Source organism: Ochlerotatus camptorhynchus, unplaced genomic scaffold, assembly GCF_037179485.1.
Source record: "Ochlerotatus camptorhynchus isolate MF236.1 unplaced genomic scaffold, CSIRO-AGI_Acam_v1.1 ptg000064l, whole genome shotgun sequence".
Classification (NCBI taxonomy): domain Eukaryota; kingdom Metazoa; phylum Arthropoda; class Insecta; order Diptera; family Culicidae; genus Ochlerotatus; species Ochlerotatus camptorhynchus.
The window spans coordinates 2,645,528-2,668,060 of record NW_027040554.1 but is presented as its reverse complement, the minus strand read 5'-3'; the positions used below and the strand labels follow the sequence as shown (position 1 = coordinate 2,668,060).

The window sequence follows — 22,533 nt, the reverse complement described above, 5'->3', positions numbered from 1 at the left end:
TGAGTTGAACAAGAATGTAGTTGTATTGCCATTTGATTAAAAGTTTTAAAAGCTGTTGGAGCACTCTTACATGATTGTTTACGTTCGGTTTAACTATATGCTTTATAAGACCTACGATAACTTTTATAGCACCTTTGTTAAACTGATTGACAAGAGCTATATATAACGTGAAATAAACGCATCAAAACAAACCATTGGAAGCTCTTACAAAACACCTGAGTTGATCAAAAATTAAATAATAGCTTCCAGAGTTGTACAAGAATGTAGTTGTATTGCCATTTGGTTGAAAGCTTCAAAAGCTGCTTGGAGCACTCTTAAATGATTGTTTACGTTCGACCAACCACCAACCACAATTTTGTTGCTAAAAATAGCACAAGTAATAGGCACGTTTATATGACCATAAGGCAATGATTATTCGACTGCAAGAGAAGTCACTCAAGATGAGCTTCATATACTTCTCTCATATGATCAAAATATGTATTCAAGAATAGAGCACGTGGAAACAGAAGCGGCTGGCAATCCGGGATCATGAGTTCGAATCTTGCTTCGAGAAACCCTCGGTGGAGTAGAGGTAAATTATATATAGGTGTTATTAATAAATGCAAACATTAATTTTTAAGACATATATCAAATAATCAACGATTTTATTTCTAGATAAATTCTCTCAATTAATGATTAGAGAGATTAATTAATTGAAAGAATATCAATCAAAGATTCAACAGATGATTGTTACTACTTCCTCCATGATCACAGAATGTGAATTATGGCATAATTGCATATTTTTTCAATGTGCACAAATAAATTAAATTAATAAAAACTGTACAAGCAATTATTTTGGCGTACCACGACAATTGTTAAACTAATTTTAATCTGTGAATATTGTGAGTACTTACACAACGGTTATTAAGGAGTCATTAAAAAGTGCTATAAACGCTTTTCACCGCTTGCTGTATAGTGATTATTTAGGAGTCATAAAAGAGTGTAACAAACGCCTCTCAGGTTCAATCTCTAATACATTTCGAAGCAGCTGTTAGGAGGTGTCTACAAACGTTGTATTAGAGCTTTCACCAAAACAATAAAGCTTGAGTTTAAATATGTATCTATAAACGTTGTATAAAAGTTGCTTCTATCCGGTTGTTAAGGAGTCATTGAAAAGTGCTATAAACGGCTTGCTGTACAATGATTATTTAGGAGTCATAAAAGAATGCAACAAACGCCTCTCAGGTTTACTCTCTACTAAATTTCAAAGCAGCTGTCAAGAAGTGTCTACAAACGTTGTATAAGAGCTTTCACAAAAATAATAAAGCTTGAGTTTAAATATGTATCTATAAACGTTGTATAAAAGTTGCTTCTACTCCTATACCGCGTATACATATAATGCTTTAGTTGAACAGGTTCTCCAAACCAGTGTAAACAAGAGTTTTACAGAAGTTGTAATAAACAAATTGTACAGTTATTATTCAGCATGCAGTTGAATAAAATCACAATGGAAGCGTTTCTTCAACAAGAAATGGATTTTGGGTAAACGTTTTACTGAATACGTTAGACAACACCTTTTTGTTGCAGTTGTATAGGTTCTCCAAACCAGTGTAAACAAGGGTTTTATAAAAGTTGTGGTGAACACATTGTGCAATTATTATTCAACATGCAGCTGAACAAATCTCTTATGCATGACGAACCAGAGCAAACATAATCCACTACTGTTTTAACAGTTAATTGTTAAAACAATAACGAGTTCTGCCCGCTCTAATTCGTGATGCATAAGAGATACAGATTTGAGTTACTGGCAATAGTTGTAGCAAATAACAAAACCTACAAAAGCTCCATACATCATTTTGCGGAATTCTGTTGATGAAAAAAGTTAGGGGCAAATGAATGTAAATGAATGTAAATGATTTTCCATGCCTGATGACGTCTGAGACAAAATTGTAGGAAACTGGATTTACTTTTCAAAACAGTATACACTGATAAAAAAAAACACAATTTTTGCCCAAAAAACGGCAAAACAATACGGTTAAAGACTATCTCATCATATATGCAAAAATTGACCAAAATTGTAAAACATCATGTTTGTAACATGTTTGAACCCTTTTTTCAAGCAATATTTTAGTAATTTGTGTATGAGAATCGATTTTCCGGACTAAAGAAATGTTTTCTGCATAAGAAGCAATCAAAAATATTTGTGAAAAACAAATTCAAACATTTCACTAAAAGTTTTAAATTATGTTCCACGAGTTTGGTAAATTTAATAGTTTCCTACTATTATGCCCAGTTTAACTCGCGGCATAATCAAGTAATAGATGCGGTGTCCTCATTTGTTTGTCCCAGAGGGCAGAGGAGAATCGCAGAACCTTTGGGGAATTTCTTTTCCAAAAAGCGGTGTCCAAACCTGTGCTTCCCAAGTTGGGCAGGAGAGGATCGCAATCCGAAGAGTATCTGTCTTTATTAATGAACTACTTGGGTTTATACACGGAATTATTGTCATAATACATTTAACAAATTGTTGCATTGGTATCCAGCTTTCCATGCATATGGATGGCGAACGCAAATGCGCGGATCATGTTCAGTGCGCAAAACAGTCAGGTTCATTGAGTCATTTTGATATGAATATGAACTGCCATCTGCCTCATCATTCACTGCCTCGTGAGAGTTTGAATGATTGAGAGGTAAACGAGTCACTGATAGCCGAGCACTCAGTCAGTAGCTCAGTCAACACGTTTATTCTGTCGTGATGGTACCCAATATTTGTTTTGAATGACTGAGCGTACATTTCCTATGGAAAAATAACTCAATTGGGTTCTTTAAGGGTATTGAGGTAAATTCATATTCGTAATTCGCATTAAAAATGGAACCCAAACCCCAAATTTCATCAATTTTGGTTCACTGGAACTATTTTAAATAAGAACGATTACATTTGCAAAAATCACCTTATTAGCGCCCCTCGGTGTCACTTTGTATGGGAGCGAGCTGTCAGTTTGTCAGTTTAGTGTCAAACAGTGAAGTTATTATTTTGCTTTAAATCTTGATTTAAAAATCGAGATGAAAGTAAGTTTGTTCGAAAAAAATATCGCTGTGCTCAGACAACGAAGCTCTTTCAGATGATTTATAAAAACCGATATATTTTTCAAAATTAAAGAACCCAATTACATGCTGTGTGAGCGAAAGCAAGCGGTGTGCGTCGCCTGCTCGTGAGTGACTGAATGTTTTTGTTGGCTCTTTCATTGCCTCGTCCTTTACCGTTTGGTACAGAGCAATGGATTGAATAGTGCAATGCTTTCACAGTCAGCCTAGGCAGTCAATAATTTTACACTCTGATCATGTTACATCTTTTAATATGCTAATAGCCTAGCAAGCACATTGACACCAATGAAACACACATAGAATTGTCACACCGATTGTGATCGGATTCGAAACGTTTGAAGATGTTTTGAATACAGTTACTTATGAGTTTTCTCACTTCGATCCCAAAAAGCACCTGTGTTGCTTATGTCATTTATACAGCCGCTAGGTGCTGTAAGGTTTGTTTACGTTTCATGAAGCACCAGCTTTGGTCCTCCTTCCTCTTGTAGCGTTTTTTTCTGCATGGCTGGTCATCCTAAAATACTACGTCGTTTATGCATCTTCCCTTATCATATATTCGTTGACTGTTAATTCCACCGCTATACAATCCCCCTCATTATGCGCCGCGAAGTGAGGTGACTTGCTGTCACTAGTGAGGTGACTCTCCGTGCAAATCAAATGGAGAGTCACCCCACTCGCGGTGACTATTTGTCACCTCATTCGCGGCGCAGAATAAGGAGGAATATATCAAGAGTGAATTTTCAAATAGCCATATCTGCTTTTGTAAACAAATATTCAAACGTCAATTTTTCGAAACCCTTAACTCGCCCATGCAAACTAACACCACCAGGTAGGCTAATCATATATGCAATACGATCTGTCTGATTGTCTAAGCTTTCACTATGTATGGTTGGGATTTGTATGGGGTGGTATGATACCAAAATATTCGAAAGAAATTATCGCACTGTTCTAAGTTAAAATCAGTTTATTCGCAGACCTCCATCTCAGATCAGCACTTACACTACATAATTCAAATAAATACATCTCTCCCAACCATGCTTCACTAGCCTAACTCATCCCATCCGGATCCTTTTTACATCTTCACTTCTCTCGCTATCACCAAACTCAACCTCGTAAAGCAATTGCTGAATCCTCAGTTTCAAAAGAGCGTTCTTCTGTGTCGACAGCCTTTTCAATACCGGCGCACAGCTGAGCAGAAACCGCTCGTCGGGATCGGTAATGGAGACCACTTGACTAGAGTCCACCACTTTCTCACTAGGCTCAACCAGCGGAACAGTAATGGTATTACCAACAACCTCTTCCTCCTCCACCACCTCCTCCTCTTCCTCCTGAGTCAGTTCCAGCGCGTGATCGTCTTGAATCATAGAGCCAGTAGTAGTTTGATCAACTTCTGTTATATTGACCACTTCTTGTTTCGCAGCAGCGATTGAGTACGTTGTTGTCGATCCTTCCTCAACTTCCTCGTAGATGTACTCGGTATTGTTGTCGTCGAACTGCTCTTCCACACCTTCTTCACACGTGAGATATTCTGTCTGGTCTGTCGTAACGTAATCTGGAAAGTGAATGGCTCCACTAGCCTCTGAAACCAGCGTCTCCTTGTCACTGGCAGAGTCCGTTTCCGAAATTCTACAACAAATACCCATGAAAGAACGACTGAATCAAAAGCAAATTCAAGTTCGTCATACCCATAGAGCTCAACATGATTTCGCAGAAAGTTCATCTGTTCGTAGTAAACCCACTTCTTCCGCTTCATGCCCGGCATTGTGGAGGCCAGTATCTCCTGGCGAAAGTATTTGATGAAGGTGTCCCTCAAGCTTTTCCATCGTTTTTTGCAATCTTCAACTGAAATAAAATGATTTAAAAGTTTAATCCAGTTGGGAAGCGCGCAATTTTTCAAAAAAGCGACAATCTTAGCGCAAAGCTTAGCTTCCGGTCAAACAATAATTTGTTGCAAAGCGTCGCTCCACGCGCAGCGATAGGCAGCAGTCGATTAAATATTACCTTTCACACCGAGCGTATCGGCAATGTTCATCCATGCATTGTCCGTTGCACCTGGCTTCCGATAGGCTTTTAGGGATTTGTCGTATAGAACCGGATGAAGTTTAACCTGATGAATCAGGTATTCCTCCTGGACACATTTGGTCAGTAACGATTGCCGTCGACGCTGCTGCTGCTGCTGTTGTTGCAGCAGTTGCTGTTCTTTCTTAATTGTTATGAGATCCATGGGTTACCTTAACCGAGCAAAAAATCAATGTTTTAGCAAACAATTGTAGCATTTATGCCGTAAACCATAGCAAATAATATTTTAAAATAAACATCGTAATATTTTCAAATATATCACCTTAAAGCGCCGAAGCAAAACTGCGCACTGATGCTTCGCTTGACGTCCGAAAAATTGACGGCTTGCTGCGCTTCTGTCAAGGCAAAGACCATACAATATGCGTGCCCCGTTGGAAAAAAAGACGGAATGTTACGGTCAGGTGACGATAGAAAAGCAGCGCGGAAATCCTATTGGAAAATAGGAGCGCGCGCGAAATGGCACAGCAAGTGAACAACCACGTGGGCTGTTGAAACGTTATGCTACCGGGTATGCCGTCCTCGAAACGTGAAGCATTAAAAAACACGTAAAGTGATTTGAAATATACATGCAGTTTATAACCGTCAACAATAAGACGAGGTCAGAAGCAGACTGCGGTAGGTCTTGCACCGTAACGCACCACGAATACTAGCGTGTGCAGCAGGGATGGTAAACACGTTGTATTTTACTTTTAGTCTTACCCGATTTTGTAGTAATACGGATAAGTAAATGAAATCTACGGAATGTGTGTATTTTAGTACGCAATTACGGACGTCTTACCAAATTGTCACCCCCACGTATCACTTTCAAAAGTTATGAGACATAAATGGAATTAAACACAAACAAATCTGACATCAGTTGGTGCGACCGAGGGTGCGACCCGTACATTATTACAAAGAATTCCTAATAAAATTGATATGGTTATTTTGCGTCGTTCCGGGAATCATGGATGGCCCGGTATGGGGGATAGGTTGAGCACCACTGCTCTATGGCAAGTGGTTGAAGCATCTGCGAAATAGGCATTTTCGAGGGAAACTGGGACTACTCATTAAATTATTAAAATTTTACACATTTATGAATAATTACAACTACAAAAATAAGTAGTAAAAATTTATTTGTTAGTAACAAATACTCATAAATGGGTATTTTTTTTTTACTTATTTAATTGGTAGTCCCAGTCTCCCACGAAAATGCTTACCTTGTAGTCAATATCGAGTGTTTTATCACAGACAAACAGACGTAACTCTTCATTGTGTATCTTCGTTCACGCATTTAACGGTTGATTTGAATATAATCAGTTCCGCGAACTACTCGCCGCAGCGCTGGGATCGGATCACTTTGACGTTTCTATACATTCTATAGAACTTTTATGCAATATTGTTTGCGAGTTAGCGAGCAAGCTTGTTTTCCGCGAGAAGCCCGAGAGATGTCGTTACTGAGGTCCTATGCTTTGAGATACTATGTTATCAAGAAAAAAAATTCAAGGAGTTACGTCTGTTTGTCTGTGGTTTTATAGTCATTATTGGGTATTTTACGGTTACAATGTATATCTTCACCGATGGCATTTAAAGCTTGGTCCAGCTAAAAATTAGATGCAGAATTTATTTTGAAGCTGCTGTGTAGGTTCCAAACGTGCCAAACGTCAAATTAAATAGTTTTTAATTATTTTAGAGATTGATAATCTTATGGCAAGTTTAAGCAACTGTATTGTAGGCAACACTGTATTCTGCAGTGTGACATAGTAGCCATGATTTTTGTCCTCTATTCTACGCGCCATAAACACCAATGTTGCCTGCTGAACAGTTGAATGAGCATAATCATAAGACATCAGTGACTTGGATCATTAATAACTTTTGATCCGTGCATTTGATTGAAAAGTGGGTTTGAACAAAGTTGTAGCTGAGAAAATTTGCTATAGTCACTGCTATTATTATCTGAAGCACAGTGATGTGGTGAATTGTTAGATGGATATGAACAAAAACATAAGTTTTCCCATAGTAATTCCCACATAAACTTGAAATGGTTTGTGCCAAGTCAGTTTCTTGCTAAAGTAGTTCAAATTTTGGGAGGCTAAGCAGGACCCAATTTGGAATTGTTTGAGCACTGTGGAGCGAAAATTTCAAATTTTGCATCAGTCTACTGTCCATAGTTAAATTGCATCACTTTCAAAACAGCTGTAACATTTTTCCATTTAGGTTAATATTAATGAAATTTTGGATGAGATGGACTCAGCGTGCATTGTTTACACTACGTGAGTCTCATTGTGATATTTCTAGAAATGGAGTCGAAGGAACAGCGCGCCGGCGCCGGTGGTGTAGTGGTAAGCGTGACTGCTTTCTCACCCCAATGGGTAATGGGTTCAATTCCAGCCGAGATCGATGGGATTTTTCTGAGGCATACAAATCTCTGGTCACGTCTTCCTTCGGAAGGGAAGTAAAGTCGTTGGTCCCGGCCCATGTGTGTTGAATGGGTACGATATCCTACGCAGGTTTGAAAGCTGTCTTCCTGTACATTCGATTGCCGCCAATGGATGGCAATCGATGTCCGTCGATGATTGGCACTAGATAGTGGAACAGACCAACTTTAAATAAAGGAATGAACTACAACGGTAAATGTTCATGTCTATATGAATGAGTGCCTGAAGAAACGACTGCTTCCATTTCTCAAATCGCACAACATTCCTACAATTTTTTGGCCGGATCTAGCCTCTTATCACTACTCCAAGGACGCTCTGGAGTGGTACAAGACGAATGGGATCAATTTCGAGCCGAAGGAGGACAATCCCTCAACACACACCGGAGTTGCGGCCGATCGAAAGAATGAAGCACGAACTATGTAAACATCCTAAAGTTGTCACTATAGAGCAGGAAATGTTGAAATCATGGTTGAAAGAAGAAAAAACTCTCGATTCAACCGTTGTACCAAACCTTATGGGTGGAATTAAGTGAAGAAATAGAGTGAAATAAAGATATGTAAACCAAGTTGATATATAGCATAGACAAACAGACATAACACATTGAATATTTCTCACTGTAAAACGTCGTCGCTAAAACATTACCGCCATCTGTTGAGTACACTATGGTGGGTAGTACGCAGAACATATGGCGGTAGTGTGTAAACGTCAAACGCAAGGGAATTGACTATGCCCGCCACAGGTGGCGGTATTTCCAACTACGATACTTTTAAATTTACCGTTAAATGCTTGTTCGATGAACAACTTGCGAGAGTTATGTCTGTTTGTCTGTGTATATAGTATTACATACCCAGAAAATTTCATGACAATCGGTTGAGAGACTTATTTTTGGCGCGTTCTTCTAAGTGATGCAATTTCACTGTGGACACCCTTTAGTTCATTTTCGCCCAAAAATTCGCCCGGAACCGTAATATCTATAACAGGGTATCTGAAGCAGTTGCCTCAACACCCCAGATTTTCGTCACAAAGAAGACGATGGATTAGAAGGTGTACAAGCAGAGTGTCTAAAAAAACGCATTCTGCCATTTATTAAGAAACACAAAGGGTTGATTTGACAAGCTGTGATTACGGAGTGGATTTTATTGAAAAAGACATTATTCCACGTAATAGCCTCCAATTCTGTTCTGACTAATCTAAAAATTCAAGTAGAAGTAGAAGAATAGCAAGGTTACTTGGAATTATGCCAGTTTGCAAGATTTTGGTACTAACTGGACGCCGAGGCATTCTGAGGTTGACCAGCACAGTGTGAAAAAAAATAATGGTGGGAATTCATGAAAAATTCGCGACTGTTCATAAAAACCAATGGAATAATTTTTATTTTTTTAAGCAACAATACGTCAAAGATAGTCTCGTGATAGATCTGATTTCAAGCGTCTAGATTCTAACTGGACCATGCTTAATCTGCTACGTTCTCATTAGTCGATGCTAAAGAGCTTGAATTTATAAAGAGACAGCATCTTATCCATTTGATAGGTCTTCTGCTCGATTGGAATAACTTTTCCTATGACTTTGACAGAAAATCGATTGTTCTAATTTTGAAAAGTCATCGCTTTATAAATTTAGGCTTTTTAGTGGATGCATTTTCCATCAATCTTGTACCCTGCTTTCAGTGCAAAGGACGCGTTGAATCGCAATATTAAGACAATGTATCAAGATTTGACGGACCAGTTTGAATCTAGGTTGAAACAAATGTTGCATCTGAAGCATGTACATATATTCTTCTTATTATTCTTCATCTTTATTTACTATGCTGTCAAGCAAGAGTAGGGATGGCACAGCGAATGAGCTATATTGTGAGCATATATATTTCCTATAGAAATTTCCACATATCTACGTTTATACACCAAACCGGGAAAAATGCAAGATTCTATTACAGATTTGCATGAAAAGTATGCACGCAGTAATTCGACAGACAATTCACCGTAAGATACAAATAATGAAAATTTGTATCGCTGTCCTTTTATAAGCTGACAGTATCCCTTTGATTTTTGTAAAAATCGCTCGAATTTCTTAATAGGAAATTACATCACCAGCCTAAACTGTAACATTATGGTTTCAGGAACACAACAGTTGGTCCTGTGCATCAACTATTTCATGCAATGGCACTGTAGAATCCAAACTATCACCGAGGTCAATAGCCACCTATATACTACCATCGAATTGTCGTGCTCTATAGAAATTGTTATTAATTGAATAAACTAAATCGCATAAACTCAAATAGATTACGGTGTGAACGCACAAGTAGACCACCCCAAACGATGACTGGCGGTACCGGTTCAGCGCTGAATTGACTACTTCCGGTCTGACCTCCAGCGGGGAACCGAATTTATATTTAGTTACACTCACCACTCGTATGAATCAACATAATGGGAAGTAGATATGTTCCTACAACGTACACAAGTGACAACGCGAAGAAAGCCGGAACTGAGACTAACCAGACGAGACGTCGTTCGTTTGCTCGTGACACTGACCATGGACACTTTCTTTTAAATTGGTAAACACGACACAATTTGTTTTGTTTTTTCGAAGAACTAAAAACCGAATGATTCTCATTTATTTTCCTTAAAACTGTGTTCGCTTATTCTCAGCTTGGTTACTTCGCTATGGAATTTTTCGTGCCTGGGATATTGCTTTCCCTCAAAAAACCGATACAGTGAGAAAATAAATACATCCATTGATCGATGGCAGCTTTTTTCCTTTTCGTGGCATCCAAGTGGTTACAAGTGTAGGTAAACAGATTTTTTAAAAGAAGTTTTTCAACACCAATCCCCGTAGTATTGAGTTAGTTTACAGATTGAAGTAGGCCGACTGAATGATTGATGCGCGGCTCATGGAAACGGGGAAGTTCTCTAGTTGGCCGAGTATGCTCTTGCTTTGCCCAAACGAAGAAATCTGAACGAAGCAAGACGGCCCCTGGCTCAATGGAAATTAAATTAGAAAATGAGTTATCATCGGAGTGATGTTGTTTTTTTTTTTGCTTTGTGTGTTTTCTTAACCCTACAAGTTCATAATGTTTATTTTTTATGATTTTACTCCAAACAATTTAGTTTATCGCTAACATTTTATCATTAATATTTCGATTTTATCAGCGTATAAAGCAGTATATTTTTCGTTAATTTTTTATATATTTTTTTCTTACGTAACACTATTTTAAATCTTAATATTCTACCGTTTTTTCTTATTTTCTTCCAAAAATCAACCCTAACTTGATAAAATATAATGTCTCTTTATTCGCTTCAGGAGCATTTTTCTATTCTCATGTAGAAAAGAGGGAAATCAAAACCAATTGGAAACGGGATAGTGAAAGATTAAGCTTAAGATAGGTGGAGAGCTCACTAATTTCTGATAGTGTTAACTAAAGTGTAGGTCCTTTTTCGGGAAGGAAAAAATTACTGGTGGAAGGAATTACTTCGTAGTGTTTGTTTTCGGTATCTATAGCGTTTTTATTTCGGCACAAAGCTGCTCTTCCTTCCACTAACAGTCCGGTGCCGCTAGTAGAAACCCCTCCTTCGAATTCCCTTAGCATCCTAGTATTTATAAAGTTTTTAGTTGACAACTTCGCAATGTAAACTGCACTACACGCGGTCACTACTGTCACCTTAGTTATTCCGGCTCTGCCATGGGTAGTACGTTATTCTGACTAACGTGTTTCACGACAAGAAAAAATAAAATTCTGGCAGCACTGCTTTGATGTTTTTTTTTTCTTCAGAAAACCCAAAACTCATATACCAAGTAAGTGTCAAATAAATGAAATACAATTTTCTATTCGATAATCAGCTTTATTGTTGCTTCCTTCGGTGTTGTTGATGTCAGATCTGTTCGAAATAATTGTTCACTTAAAAAGCCATAATTTAAAAAAAAAACGGTATCCTTAACAACTATTCTGCGATCGCTACTAAACTTAAAAACAGAACGCCCACGTACTACAGTACAGATATTTACAAAAGAATGCTTTTCATGCTTCCATACTATGGCGAGCAACTTTTGAGTGAACGGACAAACTTTTCTAAAACTTTTCCGGAACGAATGTCACCTTAACCGAGCACACGTGTTTCTTTTGGTTTGTTTTTTATTCGGAACGGAACCGACATGAAAGTTCATTGCTCCAAGACTGTCCCATCAAAGTTTGGCCATTCTATCAGCCAGCCAAGAATAGCTGCTTCTACGAAAAGCTCCCAAAAAATACAGTACTTTTACAGCAAGATGTGATTTTTGAACCTAGTCCTAACAATACTATAGCGATATAATTAAAAAAATAAATCTATTGACTATTCAACAGTATGCTCTTCAGTGGATGTTTGTTTGATCATTATAGTTTTGTTGTTGTCTCTCTCTCTATAATTGATCATTATCCAATTTGATTTGATTTTAAACTACAGAATTCGGCTCGAGTAGAATTCATTGCCTCTTATGCTACTGTTGTTTGCTTATTTTTAAAATACCTACAATGTGAACTGTTTTGATCTTATTATTTCTTACGACGCACGACTTTCGAACGTATTCGGATCAAAATGAAAATCCACAGTGACAAATTGAGAGAAAAAATGGCAGCAGGGTGTTCTTGCTTATTCAATTCATAGCACTATATAACCAAAGATCCATAAATAAAGCTACTATCGACGCTTCCACGGCGGCACACGTTACGTCACGCTCTTTGAATGGGATTAAGCACGAACTAGGAATGCAAGTGCGGCAGCCAACACCAAACCGAGAGTAACCTGCACCGATGATGCACCGTTGCAGTTGTCTTCCAAGCAGGCACACACCTCCTGACGGCCACCGAATCCAGAACGTTGGTAACATTTGCCCTACAATTGAAGAATTTATGTTTACCGCATGTCCATATCAAAACTACCTACTGAAGCGAGGTGAATACCAACCTTGTAGGATGATTCGTCCCAACCGCAACCACGGATCACTCTGGTGTCCGGAGGAACTGTAATGGAAAACGTTCCGGGTTAACGCTATTTTCGCTCAAATTTAGAATGGCAAATGAACTAGATAGTTACGGTTATTGACGGCGAATTCGATCGATTGGATAATCTTCCGGCAGAAGGTGTACTTGTTGCCATCCTTGTAGGTGTCACAGTCGATCTGCATTTCCGTCGGTGGCGTATCGTACGCGCACATCGAATCATCCGCACTGTTGCACACGAAGCATCGGATTGCATCACCTGTTGAGATTGAAAAGAGATGTGGGAAAAAAAAGGTTAGCGACACTGTTAGATGATTGCAGCTACCTATATGTTACGGTAACAGATGTGATTGTAATGCGTATTGTAGTAGGGAGAATCAAAACTGCTATACCCGAGTCTTTTTATTGTTGCACACAAAATTATGAAATCTTGATTACACAAGAAAATTTTCATCGGAATTCACTAGAAATTCTTATGGTGGGTAAGATCCTCGGATTGAATTCCGATCAAGTTAGTTCAATACGATTTTAAGTAACAAAATAGTAGAATTCTCCTCATCATTCAATAAGTTTTTTCAAAAATCTCCTTTGCAATTATCCTTCATGTTTCATTTGAATTCTGTACCGAAATACCTTTGAATATTCTTCAGAATTCGCATGATTTTAATGTTTATTTCCTAAAAATTCTCTTCGGAATTACCGCAGAATTTCATACAAGTATTCATGTCCCTTTGAACCTCCTCGGAATAGTTTTGAAACTCTCATCAGAATTTATTTAAAAAATTCCCCATAAGATTCCGTTTGAAATTATCCTCAAAATAAACATAGAATTCACCTCAGAATTCTGTTCAGAATCTTTTAATTCTCCTTAGAAATCATTTGATATAATAGTCAGAATTCCCTTTTAATTCATTTTGGAAGTCTGAATTCACCTGGAATTGTTCTCGCAAACTCATCAATATTTTGGATGAATCCCCTTGGAATTTTCTAAACATTCTCCAAAAATTATAGAATTTTAGGTGATGAATGCGTTTCGAGAACCGTCTACCAGAATTCGAAGAGCTAAACAGAAAGAGGGGTCAAATACTTCAGAACAAAACTAAATCTATTCAATGCTTGAGAAGTTGAAAATGGTCCCAAATGGACCGAAAAGTCGGAGAAATTGTTCAACCCGAAAAAGTCCAAGACCGGTTCGGGAATCGTACCCAGCCGCCACCAGCATGGTGCGCCTTTACCGACTGAGCTAAGGGAGCCCATTAGAATAGTGTCTTCGGGAAAGTTTTTTTCATTAAATTTAATCAATCTTTTGATGTTCAAGACATTAGTTCTTATGATGAGTTCTAAGTTCAACGAAGTTATAGAACAATTCATTTGAAGCCACTTTGCAGAAGAAAGCAATTTTATATTCATATCTCTAATGTTTTCGATTTTTACTTGTTTTTAATAAGTATCATAGGGTGACTCTAAAAGATTTTTTTTTAAGAATACATTTTATAAATTGATTTAACGTAAATGACTTATTTTAGATACATTTTGAGTCTTTTATGGTATACATTTTTGGTAAAGCATCCAACTTGCTATCCATTTTGTTGGAAAATTGAACGATAATTAAAAAAAAAAACTACGCCCTTTTAAGAAGTTAACAAAAATGGCCGTCGCTATTCTCTCACCGTATTGGAGGACGCATATCTTGAAGGTTATTAAGAACTGCTAGATGTTGTTTTACGAAAGCTGCGATGGATTTGGTGTAAAAATAATCCATTTATATACGACACTTTTCTCCTAAAAGAGCAAACATGAGTAAAAATTTTACGCATATTGTGAAAGTACATAATTCAACAGATCTATTCAAAATCTATGGAATCTTATTTTTCCCCATTGTCCAATTAGATGATAAACAATATTGATTGTTTTTTACATGAACATCATTTTCGTAAAACAACATCAAGCAATTCTCTACAAGCATCAAAATATGCGTCGTTAGAGCAAAAAACTAACTTTTTTTTTCAAATCCACCCACTATTTTTCCGGGAATCGAGAAATAATAATTCTGGTTTCCAGGTAAGAAAAAAACTAGATGGTGTGACTTCAAAACCAAGGAAGTTGGAATTTGGCCAAATGTTTTCAGAAAATCATGTTTATCTCATGAAAATTATCACAAAATCGGTAAGAGGTTTCTCATCTTGTTGCATTACATGTCTGAAATGAGGACACTCATCATTAATAATCATTATTAATAATAAAAGTGTACCGTGATTAGCAAAATTTTATTTACAAACATCCATAACGGAAGAGGGATATAAATCTCGTAGAGTATTTAACTTAACAACGTGAGAGTTAGGGTCAATTCTCTCCAGAAACTTCCGTTGTATCCCCTGATACTCCTGCAAAAAGACATTAACAGCTCAAGAGCAAATTTTCATTATGTCGAAAGTAACATTCGCACCAATCCGAGAAAAATAAAGTTTTGGTTTGATGACCGAAAAGTTATTCTTATTTCCACATCCCAAGTAACAATTTCGGTTTTATAAGGGTTCTGTAGACCATGATTTAGACTTGTAGCATGCTTTAAAACCTCCATAAAACTTGCAATGTTACTTGGGATATATTCTCATAGTGATAGCAATGTTTAACATATTAAGCAGGGTTTTAATCAAACAAAGCAGATCGGTAGCTATCATGCTCAAAAATACTGGTTTTTGAGTAAAAAGTTATTATACATCGTTTGGTGGCCCCTAATGTTACTTAAGTCAACAGAGATGAACCAGCCGATGGCTGAAAGATAATATAAGATACTTAAGTCACAGAGAACAGACATTCAATCTTAAACAAATTTTCGAAAAATTATGTGTAAAAATTCAAATTAAAATACGTTAGAAACACTAGCGCCGCCATACGGAATGTTGCGACTCGCGTTATCAGGGATTAATGAGTAAACTGAACTAAAATTTAGGTTGATCTTATTGACCGTGTATCAAAATGAACTGTCAAATCTGTTCAAAACAAACAAGACAAAACAACACAAACAATCCTGTTTTTGCGCAACCATTATTTTAAATTAAAAAAGTAAGCTCTTTTACAGTTTCCTGTGGATCTTCAACCATTTTTCGTTTCAATTTTAACTGGGCATAGTAGTCAGGAGCAAAACTGACTTTTCTTGATTCTGGCGGCGTATCTTCAAATGATTCAGGGAGGGTGTGAACTCCAATTAGCTCTCATTGAAATTCAGAAAAATGTGATAAGATTTGAACTCTGTATATGTTCTTCTAGAAATTCGAAAAGCCTCCGGCGGGAAGTGGTCGAAACATATTTTTTTCGTTACAAGCGCTTCGACTCCACGTGAGAAGAAAATCTCCAGTTGTTCCGGCAATTGTGAAAAGATTTTCGCACCTTGTTTAATTCCGCACCAATAAAACTCGCATTTGCGGCCCATGTTTTGATCGGTTTTAACAAACAATGTTAAGATGACGTCTGCCGGTCATCGACGTCCATAGGCAGCAGCACTAGCGCCACCACGATATTGCTAGTTTCAAATGTCTATTCAAAATAGCAGTTAAATTTCTTACACACTTTAGCAATTTGACTTGGATGTCTGTGCTTAAGTCAAAGTGTATTTACCAGGATATTCGCGAGAATTATCAATCACGTCTCCTTACGTGCAGCCCATTTATCATTTTAGGACCACCGAAATCATCTGAGCAACAAACAGTTCTATTTATTCACTTTAATAATGAGAAAGCGAACCGACGAACGTACACTTTTCACGGGATTTTCTGCGCTGTTACTTAAGACAAACGGCATCTAATAAAAATCGGGTGACTTAAGTAACATCGAAAAATATTTTGATCGGAAGGTGATTACGTCAAAAAGCAATTTGACAGGTAAATAAATTTAAAAATAGGATGTGATCCTATATTCGAACAGTATAGGGGAAACGCTCCTATAGTTGCGGTACGTTAGAAGCGTTAGGTTCCTATAGTTGTGTACGGAGTCTCCATACACAACTATAGGAACCTAACGCTTCTAACGTACCGCAACTATAGGAGCGTTTACCCTATAGTGTAATAGCAGGAGCATCGATTGACACTGATAGCTCGACTTTGTTTACCTTTGTTACTTTCAACGTATTGAAAATTTGCTCTTGAGATACGCGTTGAAAGGTGAACAGGAACGGGTATAGATTTCATCGTCTGGTGTTGTTGTGATGATCCATATTATGTACAAAAGAAACATTGTTGAATGCGGTCTTTTATGTAGATGTTTATACCACACGCAGAAAAATTTACCGTCGAAACAAAAATATTTTAGGTAAATTTAAACGTAAACTCAGTTTGTTCTGGCCACAAACATAAACTAGGTTGATTTCAAACGTATTCTACATTTGAATCCATTGATAATAATGTTTAAAACAAAAATAATGTTACGTTTATTTTAAAAATATTCGTGTTGAAAATAAACGTGAATATTTTTGATTTATTTGAAAACTATATGCAATCAAAAATTAATATTTTTATTTTAAACATGCTTTTCATGTTTAAAATAAACAAACATATTTTGAAATTATTTTATCATTTGAATACTGAAAAAATCAAAATAAAATGGATAGCAAATTAATGGAAATTCCTGTGATTATGGAAAGTCTGTGGATGTTTGGATACGGGAGGCCGTCGGGGTGGGTGCCCGATCCGATCCAGTTCAGTAAAACCGGTGAAACTTTGTGATATTAGCGTCATTTTGTCGTTTCTGACGCTGGTCCTCATACCGGCCTCTTTCTAAGTTTAGTGTTCGGGGATGATCTGTTTTTTATTCGACGTCGGGTAGGGGGTGAGGATGATATGGGGATCGGTATCAGAAACGACGGATTGACGTTAATATTGTGATGTTCCACCGGATTTGTCGAGCTTGGAACAATTGCTTGCGTGGGTTTCCGGACCCTCTATTTCGGTTTCGCCGCTTGCAGGCCGTTTTCGGTTAAGTTTGCCGAATGTAAAAAAAAGGAAAAAAGGACACGCTAAAAATTGACTACCCAGATTATGTATTGTTGAAATAAACATGCTTTTGAATTTATTTTAAACATACATATTTTTGTTCAAAACATGTTTGTAATTAACTTTGAACTATTCATATTTTTATTTAATAAACATATATATTTTTAACTTAAATGAACAAAATTTGGTTTCGTGCAGGTCAATATAGGTTAGTTATGGCTTCTGGTGAAGTTCACAGTTGATTATGTTCTGAAACTTATATGAAGTTTGTCAATGAGTGATCATCGAATGTATGCCAACTGTATGTATGTTAACTGGAATCTTCCCTGGGATTGTCCAAAGTTCCCTTTATTATTGTTGGGAAGCCGCACTGGGATTATCTGAAATCCCACTAAGGCTTGTTCGGAATCTCTTCTGAGACTGTCATAAATCCTCTTTGTGACTGAAATTCTCCCGGGGATTGTAAATAATCCCCCTGGGACTGTCATGAATCCTCCTTGGGATTGTCCATCACAATGCATACTATGCGGATGCTAATGATTGCAGTACTCGAACGTTATCGGCATGGCAGTAAAGCAACACATCTCTGGCTGTTCCATATGGTCACTATAAAAATCTTCTATCGAATTTGTGGCTTGTAGTTCCTTTCGTACACGTGCAATACGAAAGTGCAATTTTACAGTGAGCATGCATAAGGGCGAATACGCGATGATCGATTCTCTTCATCGACTTTCTCTTTGCATTGCTACAGCTAAGCGAAACAATTTTCTAGAATTTGTTCAATTCAGAGTAGTAATAGGTTGTATTAGCTATCAAAAGCAACAGCAAACGCACCGAGAAACGTTAAATTTAGCGAGTTATTAACAAAAGAGAAAATCGACGAAGAGAAACGATCATCGCGTATAGGCGCCTTATCCATGCTCACTGTCGAATTGCCCTTCCATTGCCGAAATATCTTCCCGGTTAAGCATTGCAAGCACACCGTTTAAAATGTTGTTGAGATACGTTACATTGCTTTGCTTGACAGTATCGATTGCTATGCGTGCATATTTAGCAACGCGAGCTACTCAGAGTTGCTCAAAATTAACTCCGATTTTGCACATGATCAAAAACTGTCTTGCCCCAAGAATCCACCCTAACTGAATTTTGGAAAATGTTTGTGAGATAGAATTTGGATTTCTTCAGAAAACTTGCTTGAAAATAAAATTATCTATAACTTTGTAGAAGCAAATATTTCTTTAAACATTAAAAAAGTTTAAAAAAAATTATAGGTATATATATAAATATAAATATGAAAAGAGGACCACTCTTGTCACTACCTACGCCAAAAGGAACGTCTTTTCTTGTAGACAAACTCTCTCGAAGATGGTGAACCTCTAGAGTGTATGGTTTTCGAGGTATCGAATTTTGTCGTTAAATTTTGCGTTTCCAACCATAGTGCAATAAAGGGAGAAGTCAAATTGTGAAGGTTTTGGGAAGAAGAATTTTGTTTAAATATTATTCTAGGAAACACACTGCACACTTAGATTGTTTTGTTAAGATTGACACCACCGAGCAGTTCAGCATTTATTTTTTACTGAGATCTCAGCAAAATTTCTGTTTGTTAGCTGAGATCTCGGCAAAACTCCCGTTTGTCCGCTGAATCTCGACAAATTTTTCACTGAGATCTAGCAAAATAAAATTCCGAGCTGCTCGGTGGTGCCAATCTCTGCAAAAAAATCTAAGTATGTGTGTTCAATGTTCGTTGTTTATATGGATTCCATACTCTGTGCCCAAAAATGGCCTACCAGTTCGGCGTGTAAATATTGACATCATTGACAAATCTCAGGTAATCATGACATTTTGATCTTTGAAAACAACGCGAATGAAAAAAAAAGACCTCCTGTTTCAGGATCTGTCATGATGACCTAAGTTTTGTCAAAAATCATAAATATTTACGTTGGTGCAGCGAAGAATATTAGTTAAAAAATGAATGTAGCCCAAATCTTGGACACTGCTACCCTATTACGATATTACTCTTTAAGTGCCCTTTCCACGTCATTAATTTTAAGAAATTCAAAAACAGTTTCTTCGTATTAAACCGAAATTCTGTCAATTCACTGTGTTCCGCTAGGCAACTAGCATGCTTGGAATGCACAGTTGTACTCACCAACTGTTCATTTGTTAATAACTTTTCACTCAGTTGTTGAAATTTGTTTTTCTTGGAAGTAATCGATAGATTAGAATCATAGCTTACTACAGGTATGCAAAGAGTAAGTAAATCTTAACATTTCAATCAACACCAATTAATTTTTAAGCTTAAAGTCCGAGATGTGCACCGAGCATTCCTCACTTAATTTTTACAACGCAAAAACAAATACAGTTTATTACGAGAACTGAAATCTTCTTTTTTTTACGTATTTAAAACAAGCTTAAGCTCTATTCTATCTACTACTACAAAAAGAACTATGTTTCGTCAACTGTGTTTAAAGTTATTAGCAAATGAGCAGTTCGTGACCAAAACTGTGTATGCCAAGCATGGCAACTAGAATGCAATGAACACATTTTCATGAATGTAATTTCACTTTAAATTTATATTTATATAAATTTATAGCACTAAACCCACACTGGCACCAGAAAATCAACCAAATCTTACTAAATCGCCCCTTACTATTTACTACTACTACTACTTTTGCAACGTTGGGTTCAGTTCCTAGTCAACAGGTAAATTTGAATTGGAATTTACCGTACTTTACTTCCTTGGGCACAGACTATCATTATACAAAATGCAATGATAGATTTAGAAATGCCTTAGTTGACAACTCTTGATGTATTCACAAAAAGCACCAAGTTGAGACCAGACTAGCAGAAACGTCATACATAGGAGCGGCTACGGCGAAGTATGTTGAATAAAAAATAAACGCTAGTTAATAATTTTATCAACCACAACACAACCCGGAATCGCTTGCACTGAAAAAATTTGTACACAATTTAACAAGCGCTTCCTACTTAAAAAATATACTAAATTAAACACAACCCCACTTTTCGACAGCAGCAGGAATGTTATAAATCGGTACCACGACAACATGTACGATGGAAACATGTATATCGGTGAATGTCATCTAAATTAATCAGTGAGACGACACTTATCTGACCGTCTGTTCTTACGTACATAGTGTGGTGGTTCAACATATAGTTTTTGCTCCACACCACATTAATCGATTCCGAATCAGGTTCTGATGATTCTCCCAAAATTTGAGCTCATTTGGTTGCAATTCTCGTACTGCAGTTTATATGGGAATTGCAGTCGAAATTCACTGGTTGGGTTTTTAACACTCCGAACACGATGCCTCCGGTAAAATGTGTAAATGTGTGTTTAAATCTATTGTTATCGAATAAATCTTTAAAGTATGTAGTTTCAACTGGCGTCAGTAAATTCGAAGTTTGTCAATAAATGTTTGGGCTATGATTTTGCAAACATTGCAAGTTTGCCGTTACAAATTTTACCGGAGGCACTGTATTCGGAGTGTTAATACTTGGGTGGCTTCTTAGTTAGGCCTCCTCAATTAAAAAGCAACTGGATGTCAAAATCCCGTGTAAGATTGGATTTGACTATCAAATTCTTCCAAGGGATAAAGAAGGTACGTTTTAAACGTTTTAGGGCTCACACACCTGGACCCTACCTATCGGCCCATCAACTCATGAACCGGGGACCAACGGCTTTACTTCTCTTCCGAAGGAAGGCGTGATCAGAGATGTTATGCCTCAGAACATCCCGGCGGTGCCGACTAGGATTGAACCCAGGCCTGCTGGGGTGAGAGGTAATCACGCTCACCAGTAAGCCACCGGCACCGCTTCCAAAATTAAGTTAAAAGAACTCATTGTTCTGGTAATTTTAACTTTTGTGAATGTAATAGTTTGGAATGTACTGAAAATATTTGAGTTTCTTTCATTCGTTATTGCGTATTTTGTATCACTTTAGACTCCGGCGCAAAAAATTGAAAATTTACTTATTTGAAAACAGTAGCAGCTTAAGAACAGTATTGGTTACCTACACACTTAGAAATACCTAATTTTAAACGTAACGGAATCCATCGTTGACATAAAGGGTGAGGCGTAAACAAACATGTCATGTCTAATGTAACAAAAAACTAAATTGTACACATATTAAAAAACGTGACCAACTGTAAATTTTCGGAGGTTATTTGTGGGAAAAATAAAAGGCTGAAAGTATAAATTCAACTCTATGACTAACTTTGAGATGGTTTCGTTCATACCTCACGGAGTGCCAATTGACAGTAACTTTGGGTACTTATCGCTCAGCAAGCTTCTGCGCAAAGTCCGGTATACCTCAGGGCAGCCATCTGGGACCATTGGTATTTCTCCTCTACTTCGACGACGTTCACCATGTTATCACAGAGCCACGATTATCGTTTGCAGACGATCTGAAAGTTTTTCTGCGCATCCGCTCACTCGCCGACTGTCGTTCTCTCCAAAATCAGATTGACATCTTTGCTGACTGGTGTAGTCTAAACCGACTGGTGGTCAACCCAGCTAAGTGTACAGTTATTACTTTCTCACGCAAGAAACAACCGATTATTTTCAACTACAAACTACTAGGCACGACTATCGAACGGGTGCACTGCGTGAAAGACTTAGGCGTTTTTCTAGACTCAAAGCTGACATACTCACACCATATATCGTATGTCGTCGACAAAGCGTCCAGAATGCTTGGCTTTGTCTTCAAGATTACTAAGAACTTCACAAACATTTACTGCTTGAAATCGCTCTATTGCTCTCTCGTACGATCTACGTTGGAATACTGTTCTGCTGTCTGGAGCCCGAACTACAATAATGGGGCCGAGCGAATTAAATCTGTTCATCGACGTTTTCTTCGCTTCGCGCTCCGTAAGCTGCCTTGGAGATACCCACTTCGTCTTTCAAGCTACGAGAATCGCTGCCAATTGATCAATATCGAGCCCTTACGTATCCGAAGAGATGTTTTCAGAGCCTTAACCGT

General features: G+C 37.4%; 2 protein-coding genes across 2 annotated transcripts in view; both read right to left on the bottom strand.

Moving 5' to 3' along the window:
* Positions 1-4,117: 4,117 nt before the first annotated feature.
* On the bottom strand, positions 4,118-5,452 carry LOC135697031 (transcription factor Adf-1-like). The gene is made up of 4 exons (XM_065216601.1): positions 5,423-5,452; positions 5,083-5,312; positions 4,767-4,923; positions 4,118-4,707 (listed from the first exon to the last, which is right to left on the bottom strand). The coding sequence occupies exons 2-4, from the start codon at positions 5,303-5,305 to the stop codon at positions 4,134-4,136; spliced, it is 954 nt and encodes a 317-aa protein (XP_065072673.1). The 5' UTR covers positions 5,306-5,312; positions 5,423-5,452; the 3' UTR covers positions 4,118-4,133.
* Positions 5,453-11,389: 5,937 nt separating this feature from the next.
* LOC135697033 (uncharacterized) overlaps positions 11,390-22,533 on the bottom strand; it is a 39,904-nt gene continuing 28,760 nt past the window's right edge. Inside the window, exons 3-5 of the mRNA XM_065216606.1 lie at positions 12,641-12,805; positions 12,512-12,567; positions 11,390-12,439 (exon numbers count right to left, since the gene is read on the bottom strand). Of these exons, the coding sequence (XP_065072678.1) occupies positions 12,296-12,439; positions 12,512-12,567; positions 12,641-12,805 (365 nt within the window). The 3' untranslated portion in view covers positions 11,390-12,295. The remainder of the gene's footprint in view (positions 12,440-12,511; positions 12,568-12,640; positions 12,806-22,533) is intronic.